Source organism: Carassius auratus, chromosome 36 (assembly GCF_003368295.1).
Source record: "Carassius auratus strain Wakin chromosome 36, ASM336829v1, whole genome shotgun sequence".
Lineage (NCBI taxonomy): Eukaryota > Metazoa > Chordata > Actinopteri > Cypriniformes > Cyprinidae > Carassius > Carassius auratus.
Genome location: NC_039278.1, coordinates 18,726,832 through 18,737,083, shown reverse-complemented (window position 1 = coordinate 18,737,083; position 10,252 = coordinate 18,726,832). Strand labels below are relative to the sequence as shown.

The window sequence follows — 10,252 nt, the reverse complement described above, 5'->3', positions numbered from 1 at the left end:
CGTCAGCGGTGAATACAGCTGATGCAGGATGACCCATGTGCCTCATTCTGCCAATCAGTGAAAAGTCTGCAGAGAGAGATCAGGTTACAGGAAGCTTTCTCTCACCAAAAACACATTAAACTGAGAGGACAGACTCAAGAGATACTCCACTCACTGTAAGTATTGGACAATATATATTATTCACTGCTTATTTATGTGTGTGCTGTGATGTATTTATTCGTGTGTGTGCAAAGATCCCAGCCTTACGCTGAACAGAGCTACAGCAGGAAACATGAGTTAGCTCTCTGAAAAGGGCTAAGCTAGAGCTACAGGGAGCAGTCAACCCAGAAAGAAATACACCACATGACAGCATATACTGTATGACTCATAACTGATGTTAATACTTGTGGTGAAAGATGTCAGCTTTAGCAAAGTATTGATTGTGGGCTTTAATTTATGTATTCTTTCACAATGGTTTCCTGGTGATGAACATCCTTAAAGGGTAAACGCTCCAGCTTTACTGCAGCGTCCAGGAAATGGAATCAATCTCATGTGCATGAATGCTGAAAAGGACCGCTTTTCAGTTGACACTAATTTATCTGCCCTCATTCTCTCTGAATAGTCACCTGAAAAGAAGAAATCTTTCTGATTCAGCAGCATGCCTGGAAACCTCTTAAAAAATCCCAATGGAGATGGTAAGTCGACATTTAAACTACTGTTCAAAAAGTCAATAAGACATAAAATAAAGAGACATATTAATACTTTTATTAAGGAAGAATTAATCAAAAGTGACCTTAAAGAAATGTATAATGTTTCAAGTAAATTTTTCTTTTGAACTTTCTATTTTTCCAGCACAACTGTTTTCAACACTGATTATAACAAGAAATGTTTCTCGAGCAGTAAATCAGCATATTAGAGTATATAAGAATATAGAATATATTGGAATATATTAGAATATATTAGATTTTTAAAGATCTGAAAACTGTATTTTTGATCAAATGCAGCCTTAAAAATAATTTAAAAATGAAAACTTACCAGTAGTCTACTTACCCCAAAATGAAAATTTAGTCATTAATCACTTACCCCCATGTCGTTTCAAACCTTTAAAAGCTTTGTTCGTCTTCGTAACACAATTTAAGATATTTTGGATGACAACCCGGAAGGCTTGTTACTGTCCCATAGACTGCCAAGTAAGATACATCATCAAGAAAAGTACGGAAAGCATCGTCAGAATAGTCCATCTGCCATCAGTGGTTCAACCATACTGTTATGAAGCAACGAGAATACTTTCTACATGTGAATTAAACGACTTTATTCAACAATTTGTCTCCTCTGTCTCTCCACATCACTGTAGCGCCGTTTTAGAGAATATGAGCTGAACGCAGGCAACTTACACTCTTCTGTGTCAGCTGCGCCACAAGGATGCGCTGTTTTCTTTCAAATCAAAGTGTAAATACAAATAGAAAATGCATCCTGTCTCGCGAATATCCGAAATATCTTAAATTGTGTTCCGAAGACAAACAAAGCTTTTACGGGTTTGGAACGACATGGGGGTAAGTGATTAATGACAAAGTTTTCATTTTGGCGTGGAGTATCCCTTAAAGATGAACTCATTTGCTATCACCTGTCAGCTCTAAATAAAATAAACAGATGGGTAAAATGTACTTCATCTACCTTAATATCTGAAAAAAAAAAAAACTTTCTTCACCAGAGGATCTGGAACACTGGGAGCTGATAGAGAATGGAGGCGATCAATGGCGCACAGAAGACATGCCGGGGGACTGCGGACACGCTTTCAATGACGAATCAGTCACTAAATACTTCAGCACTTCTTTTGAGTAAGAGGGAATGAATAGTAGCTGAACAGATGAGGGTGGGGAAAATAAGAGTTTTTCTGCCTTTAAAAAAAGTGGGTGAAAAAGAATCCTTGTCTTTTTCTTTCACACTCTCCCTGCTTGTCTTTATTCATCATTTGTATATCTGTGTGTTTCAATGTCTATTTCTGTTCTGTTGCAGGCCGTGTATAAAAAGACAAATGATTGACGTGCTGGCAGAGGGTTATGACCCTGAAAATGTAGATATTGCACAGCCAGCGGTCACTGTTGAGGACTGGTAAGCGTAAGGACATAATAGCATGAGTTTTGTTTCGTCACGTGGTCCGTTCAGTCATTTCTTTTAAATGTGTGTGTAGGTACTGCAGCCGAACAGACTGTGGGTGTGTTTATATGCTTACTGTGTCTCTGCTTGATGAAGACAAAGAGGTCATCACTGAATTTAAGTTAGATGAAGTGACCATTGACCCTGACTGTGATGACTGCTCTTGGAAAAAGGTATGAGTGCAGAATCTGAGTCCAGTCCAGTTTTCCATAACACTGCCACTTAACTTTTAACCCTATACAGCCATATATTTTGAGCATATTTGATATGCAAATTTGTAAACTGCTGAAAAATCTGTTGCAGTCAGCTGATATTTATACGTATTTTATGCAAGTTATCTTATATACTGTTATAAACATCTCATTCACTCACATTATAAGCTTTCAGAATTTCATCTTCATATGCAAGCATTTTTTTGAATGTTTCTATAGATTCAATTAACTGTTCCATTTTAAAAACATGCATTTCTGTTATTTTCAATGCAATGTAATTTAAATTAATAGGTTAAAAAAAAGGGACCTAAAGCTGTTTAGTCTACAGTGATATAGTATATTTTGCTCCCTTCTGCATGATTTTTTTAAGGTGATTTAACTATTCCTTTATTATCGAACGTGTCGTTCTAACTCAGGTTTGTGCATGCAAACTTCCACTTCTGTTTTAGGTGAGCCACACATTCACAGATTATGGTCCGGGCCTCCGCTTCATCTCTTTTGAACATGGCGGTCAAGACACCAAGTATTGGCGGGGCTGGTTTGGAGTGAGAGTGACCGGAAGCTCAGTTACCATAGACTTCTGAACACCAATCAGACAAAAATATGATTGACTGAAAAAGACCAGAAGCATTTTCTCTCAGCTTGCTTTTAGTTTTGCACATACTGTACTATGTGTAATATTTACTAAATATACAGCCTAAAGTGTATGTGTAATGCTAGGCCTTTAAAAAAAGATTAAATTAGAATTATTTTTAGTGTTTCGTCTCAAATACTAACTACCTCTATATGCTCCTCCAAACTACACACTAAGCTTGTATTGCACTTCAAATTTAGTTTATATTTGCAACAGATCTGCAATTAGCATAATCTCCTAATGCCATATGAAATCCAAATACTGTAGGTCTGTCATGCCCATGACACTAAAAATAATAAAGAACTTTGAACTCACCAAGGCTGCATTTATTTGTTCAAAAATACAATACAATACAAAAAAAAGATAATTAAACATAATCAATTTCATATTTGTTTGTGTATTAACATTTTATTAAAATGTAATTTATTTCTGTGATGCAGCGCTGAATTTTCATCATCATTACTCCAGTCTTCAGTGTCTCATGATCTTCAGAAATCATTCTAATAAGCTGATTTGCTTCTCAAGAAACATTTCTGATTATCATCAATGTTGAAAACACTTGTGCTATTTTATATTTTTGTGGAAAGAGTTATGCAGGTTTTTTTTTTCTTTTCAGGATTCCTTCATTAATAGAAATTCTAAAAAGAACAGCATTTATTTGAAAAAGAAATCTATTGCAACAAGCCTTAATTAAATACATCCTTGCTGAATTAAAGTCTTGCAGGATAATAAGGCGAGATGAGAGATGATTTATAATAATCAAATTTTAATCAAAAATGAAAGTGTTAAAAACTGCTTGTGGTCAAAACAACATTAACTATCATTAAAGTATGTCACGTCACAAATAAGATAACCATAAACCAAAAGAGTGACAACTGTATCTTGTTTTTCCTTCAGTGAATAGGTATTGTTTAACAATTGTCTAAAATAGAGTTGTGCAAGCATACATAATATTCAGGACAATAAACATTGTGCATCATATAAAACATCACAGTTAACAATGAAACCATCAGATGTTTAACATCCTATAGAGTGAATGAAAGTCTTTTCACAGGGTGCTTCTCTGATAAATATGATGTACTATGATATTTTTTGTTTTGTATATACTGACCGCCGTTTGCGATGTGATTGTACACTCAGATTCAAGTAGTGTGTGTGTGTGTGTGTGTGTATCAATCTCCAACGAATACATTTTGGTTTAAATGTCAGGGGAGGAAAGGGCTGATTATCAAATGGGTTAAAATAATACAAAATTATATCTTAACCCTAACCTGTGTATATTTGCCCTGACATGAGTTTTTTCTCATTCGGCTTGTGACTGCATCTGCTTGCAGAAGGCTTCAAACTGCTGCTGTTCAAGCTCAGTCATGACTTTGTTTAGGGCATAAATCTGTAACACACCAGAAACAGAGAACAAACAAACTCCGATGAATTGATCTGAAATCAGCTATTTTAATTTTAAAGGGAAATAAGCAAAAACTATTAAAGAATTTGGAATATGAAAGTCATTAAATGCAAGTTAATGAATTATTGATCATATGAATTTATACAGATGGTTCCAATGAACCACAAGATAACATTAAAACTTAATATTTAAGAGTTTTGAAGTTTTATTTAAGACTCTTCTGTTAACTAAGACTGTATTAATAAAAAATAAAGTAAAAACCGTAATATTGAAAAATATTTTTTTAACTGTTTATTAACTTCAGCATTCAACATTGACAATAATCAGACATTATTCTTGAGCAGCAAATCAGCAAATTACAATGATTTCTGAAGGCTCATGTGACACTAAAATCTGGAGTAATGATACTGAAAATTATTTAAAAATACTGTGTATATTAAACTTAAATAATATTTCACAGATATTACCATTTTTACCAAATTAATTAATTATTTTAATTAATACAAACTTTTGACCCATAGAGTTAAAACTGCAAACTGCAGGGTGACAAAAACCCGAATGGGACACAGGTGCAAACAATGAGTATTGATGAGACCAGACAGAGGATTATGGGGAATGAAGTCATTGATATAAAGGCAGTAGACTGGAATTGAGTGCCCTCTAATGGATATCAAGGGCACTCCAGCTGGTGGATCGTGTTAATTGTTTGAATAATACATGTTAAAATAATTTGTTAATTGTTTAAATAAAGTAATTTTTTACTCTAATTGTAGTTAAAATATTTGTTGTGAAATAGAAGCATATTCGTTTTGACTGGCAGTGAATTACACAACTGAATTACCATCTTCTTTTGATTACCATCATGGTAGCATCCAAATAACCATGGTATTACATAGTTTGGAAATACTTTATGTTTTCAAAATAATTTTCAAGCACAAAGAAAGCAAAAGTTTCTAAACGTAGAATCAGAACAGAGAGTGACCTCTGCTCTTTGTCTTTGCTTCAGCTCCTGCTGGGCTGATTTTTGTTTGGTTCTGTCTCCACGGGTCGGCGTTTGCTGCTTCTGTTTGTCTTTTCGACATGCTGGCTCCATTTTAGAAACAGACGAGTCAAGAAGATAATTCCACTGAAATAAAGAAACGAAGGTCAATAAAGCACAGCAGGTTACTCAAATCACAATTTTCAAGCAGCTAACAGTACACTGTAGATCAGGGGTTTTCAAACTTTTACATGCCACAGATCCCCAAATATAATGATCCTCATATAAGGAGAACCCCATCCTTTAATTTAAAAGGCATTCGTATAGTTTCTTGTTTAAAGACCCAATTTATACTATTAAATCTAATATTATAAATGTTAAAAATATTGGAAAATAGTTAGATTATTCTAAATTATTGCACTATTTTTTTTCTACTATTCTTAGCACTGCACGTGTACTATTTATTCACTAATTTATATATTTACATATAAATATATATCGGTCTCTATTTTATTTTAAGGGTAATTTACAGATTTTTATTTTTATTTTCTCATTTCCACTTTGTTGTAGTTTGAAAACAGCTGGAATAGGTTATTAAAAACACCACATGTGTGTAACGCTACTTACTTTTCGTTATTGTTTATTTCTGATTCATTCAGAAAAAGCGTATTTTAACTTCATTCAGACTAGTAATCCATAGCTTTCAGTCTATTAGCATAGCACGTAACTTAAGTCCCGTTAGAAGTACCAACCCATTATCAAATAACAAATCATTGCTTGTATACTATAATAAATACACACGAAAAAGAGAAGGAACCTTACCTTTTGATTTTTAACGAAAACAACAAACAAAGAAGAGGCTATTACAGTTAGCAGGATTTTGTAGTCACTGATAAACAAACCCGGATAGAAAACGAAGCTTGTGTCAGAAGGTTCCTATTAACGTTGCGTCTGTGGTTCAAAATAAGTCGGCGGGACTATATTTCGGCAACTAAAGGTTTTTATGCAAGAGATCTGTTACCTTAACTTATGTAACATGCAAATATATAAATAAAACATTAAATAAACTCTAAGTTTCTTTATTACACTTTATTATACAGTGTCATACTGATTACACTTATTTTCACGCATTTCTTGCTTGCAAAACTAAAGGCAACCACAAGGGGTCGGTCTTATACAGCTATTGAAAGTTGAAAGACCCATTGATATTTTTGCTAACACTTATTTCATTTCAGCGCATTAATTAATCTTACATTTGTTTACCGTGTGTATAAAATTAAATTAAGCAGATGTTTTTTTTTTTTTATTTGGCAACGACTGAGTTACTTCAGAACCTAGAGACCAAATTTCACTTAGGCTATATTTTACATACCAGCCCCAAAGGCCCTAAATCATTCAGAAATAGTAATAGAAACATTTAACTCTAGTTTTTACCTCCCCTCCACTTTGAAATGTAAATGTATTCCAGTGTTTATATTAAATTACATGCATAACATAATAAAAAAAAGAGCTTTTAAGACATTTTCCCCCTAGAGCGGGCCTGTCACAAATGCTGCACTGGATGACAACAACATTCATATATCACCAGAATGACAGAAAACTGTATGTGGAGTTAAGAAAGAGTCAGGTTGTCAGACACAAATGGACCACCTAGGAAAAAACTGCAAAAGGCTATCAGTGAAGGCCGACAGATCATCATTTAGCCTATGAAAATTAGTAAGGCCTAATCCAATACCTGAGGGACAGAATCCAATGAGACATAAAAATGTCTAAAGAGAATCTAAACTATTCCGTTTAGATTGTGTCGTTAGAGTAACAGAGGAGTCGTATAGCCTAATTGTAAAAATGCCCCAGAACAACAAAATGTGTTTCTGTCAATAGGTATGCTTCCTTCCATTTTGTAATTTTGCATAAAAAAAAACAAAACAAAAAAAACAACAACAACAAAAAAACACTGGATGGAAAAGCCACTTAAATAAAAATAAAAAAATACACATAACAAATCATATGCACACAATTGTGTCTGATAAACCTTTTATCCGATAAGATAAAATGTGCATAAACTAAGATGAAACACATTTACCAAAAATAATCCTCCATGCGTAGCAAAAAGGTCATGTGAATACCTAGACTAAACAGTGGAACGATCTTGTTGCACAGCATCTGAAATGTTATAATAGTCTTTTTTAAATGCCTGAGAAAATTATGTCATCAAAGTAGGCCTGTTTGGTAATTACACGACAGCAGCATCCACTTCCGAAAGCAATCACCGCATTTATTGTTTTCGACTGCTCGCTCTGAAATTTATTATAGGCTTTATAGCCTATTTCGAGGCTTCTCCTACCTTTCTTAGTAGTATTTAGTGCCAGTGTATCAGGAAGTGGAGATGTTGTTGTAGTTGGGTGGAAAGGATACTTAATTAGCAAATTATTTGCATTAAAAAAAAATTTTTATGCAATATTCCAATTTTGCGCATAAGTAAAATTCTTGTTTGTGCATAAGTTAAAAACTTTGCTGAGTTTACGTCAATTTGACATTAGATGATGCTGTACTTTTACGAACCCTCACTTGACGCTCATTTAGCTTAGTCCTTGCTTAATGCCCTTTGGCACCTCGCTGTGCCAAAATTTATCATGGCACATTCCGATGTGTTTTCATGGATTCTTTCCCCAACACAGGAGAGCACTTGCTCTGTAATAATATCCAAGGAAGAACAACTGATCCTAAATGCAACAAACCCCCTCCGACAGATTTTCCACTCAATCTTAACCCGACCTTTAGCGCCCTAGAAAAAGCTGGCATGTGCAAAGGGGGTTCCCATGAGCCACTGCCACAGTCTACAGAAAGCCAGCCTGAACAAACTGACTGTGGTGGGTCGGGAGATGCTGTGAGCCTCTGACGGCAGATTGTTGTCAGATGCATAAGAGGAGCATTGCCCACTGCTGTTGACTGTGTGTTCTTCCCAATTACCAACACACCTCATTGCCTGGAGCAGTAATTCAGTGTGATTTGTCTGTTATCGAGATGTCCTTTCACTCCAGAGCACAGTTCATCAGTCAGATGCATGATGGGATTACATCTAGAGAGGTAATGAGTCAAGAGATCAGTGGAAAGCAGCTTGTACTGGCCTACATGTAGGGATTTGCTGACCCCGGTGCAGGTGGTACATCCAGGCCCTATTTGAAATCGTGTAAATGGCACAAATAAATAAATAGAACAAAGATACTCACAAATCAATGTTTACGTTTTTTCAAGTTTGTAGGTGCTCAAGTACAGGCATGTGAGTAGGCTACTCAGTTGAGTCCTTTCGCATCTACTTGTGTTTGTTAATTAATAATATAAAAAAATAATTGACATTAAAAATAGTATTTTTTAATTTGTATTTGTTTATAAATGTTTATATTTATTTAAATTAATATTAATATATTATATTTGTGTGTGTAGAAGCTTTATGCTCCATACATAAATTCTAAATGTAAAATTATTTTTAAAAAATTGTGCATTTAAATTTGTACATTCATTTGAGCATAAGAAAAAAAGAAAATTAATATTTAAAATAAATATTTACAAATATTTAAAACGACTAAAGAAATTAAATATATATATTTTTTTTTTAATTAGATAAAATTATCTAATTGTTAAAATGAATTTGCAACTATTTCTTTATGGTTTTGTTGTGTTTAATATTAAACATTTCACTATTGGTATTAATTAAAAGTTATTGTTAATAGTTTGTAATTTATGTTTTTTTTTATTTTATTTTTTTTTATAATTGACTGTCTGAAAAGATGATTTATGCTATATAGTGAAGATGCATCAATAACTGTGTATATATTTTTAACTCCTTCAAATAAGAGCATCCCAGGAAGTTATTATACCAAATGCATAAGAGAATTGACAAAGAAGCCCAGATATAAGAAAGCTTGCATTTATTAAAATACTTCCATACACGTATAAGATTTGATGACATCACTATTATCCAAAAAATGTAATGTTAATTATAAAGATTCAGTAGGTGTGAAATTTAAACAGGTATATATAGTCTGTTTAAGCTCTATAACAGAACATAAAAGACCCCCTTATACAGAAAGCCTGGAACACCCACCACGGCTGTCAACAATTTGAATATAGATGAGCAACTCAAGTTAAAAATAAAGAGGAAAGGAAGCAGCTTTTAATAAAGTTTTCATTTCGCTGTCACTTACACATAAGACCTTAGCCACAGCAGCATCCAGCGCTGGCTCGAAAACCTCTGCGGGCTGCCAAAGAAACGTAGCACCACATTGAACTTTTCAGCACTAAAAATAACCTCCAGAATGAATGATGCCCAAACTGAATGGCAAACTGAGGCCGAACTTTTTCACACCTGTAGTGCGTCTGACCAATAGATCTGTCCAGCAAAAACAGTGGCATTGTTGGATGGAGAGGAAATGAGCGCACCAGTTTGCGGGTTAGCATCAGGGAGGCAGCATTTTTTGTGGATGTGCATAATGGTTGTTGTAATCACACGCAATAAATGCTGTAAACCACATTAAAACAGTTCTGCATTTTTGGGTCCACCTCAACTGACATCATCAGGGCCTTTCTGACCTGCCCATGGACATTCAGACATCAGGGCTTTTTATTTGTATTTTTTTCTCACGCCAGGAGTATTTTTTCATAGGACAGAAGACACATTGTTACTAGGCCGTGTTTAAATTAGTAACAAGTGAGCACCAGTTAAAAGTTCATTAGAGAAGCAAAATGAGAAACCTGTTTTCCTTCAGACTTCTTGGAGAGATGAAGTTTGACGTGCTTGAGACAGATCTGCTTCAGGGCCTGACGTTAAACAAGCAGTCAAGAAGTCAATCAGCTCTTTCTCCTTCACTGGCCTCTATGAGGACTTC

General features: G+C 34.4%; 2 protein-coding genes across 2 annotated transcripts; one reads left to right on the top strand and one right to left on the bottom strand.

Annotated features, from left to right (window-relative positions):
- On the top strand, positions 1–3,296 carry LOC113055519 (F-box only protein 2-like). The gene is made up of 6 exons (XM_026221885.1): positions 1–155; positions 602–674; positions 1,691–1,817; positions 1,996–2,091; positions 2,171–2,309; positions 2,798–3,296. The coding sequence occupies exons 2-6, from the start codon at positions 638–640 to the stop codon at positions 2,930–2,932; spliced, it is 534 nt and encodes a 177-aa protein (XP_026077670.1). The 5' UTR covers positions 1–155; positions 602–637; the 3' UTR covers positions 2,933–3,296.
- Positions 3,297–3,510: 214 nt separating this feature from the next.
- LOC113055517 (small vasohibin-binding protein) lies at positions 3,511–6,321 on the bottom strand. The gene is made up of 3 exons (XM_026221881.1): positions 6,189–6,321; positions 5,370–5,513; positions 3,511–4,372 (listed from the first exon to the last, which is right to left on the bottom strand). The coding sequence occupies exons 2-3, from the start codon at positions 5,478–5,480 to the stop codon at positions 4,286–4,288; spliced, it is 198 nt and encodes a 65-aa protein (XP_026077666.1). The 5' UTR covers positions 5,481–5,513; positions 6,189–6,321; the 3' UTR covers positions 3,511–4,285.
- Between the last annotated feature and the right edge of the window lie 3,931 nt (positions 6,322–10,252).

What these genes read in the sequence shown, in the direction of transcription:
- LOC113055517 (XM_026221881.1), bottom strand. Translation starts at nt 5,480, where the DNA reads ATGGAGCCAGCATGTCGAAAAGACAAACAGAAGCAGCAAACGCCGACC. An exon ending in AGCAAAGACAAAGAGCAGAG is followed by an intron (nt 4,373 to 5,369) that starts GTCACTCTCTGT and finishes GGTGTGTTACAG; the next exon opens with ATTTATGCCCTAAACAAAGT.
- LOC113055519 (XM_026221885.1), top strand. Translation starts at nt 638, where the DNA reads ATGCCTGGAAACCTCTTAAAAAATCCCAATGGAGATG. An exon ending in AAAAAATCCCAATGGAGATG is followed by an intron (nt 675 to 1,690) that starts GTAAGTCGACAT and finishes TTTCTTCACCAG; the next exon opens with AGGATCTGGAACACTGGGAG. An exon ending in ATGACTGCTCTTGGAAAAAG is followed by an intron (nt 2,310 to 2,797) that starts GTATGAGTGCAG and finishes CTTCTGTTTTAG; the next exon opens with GTGAGCCACACATTCACAGA.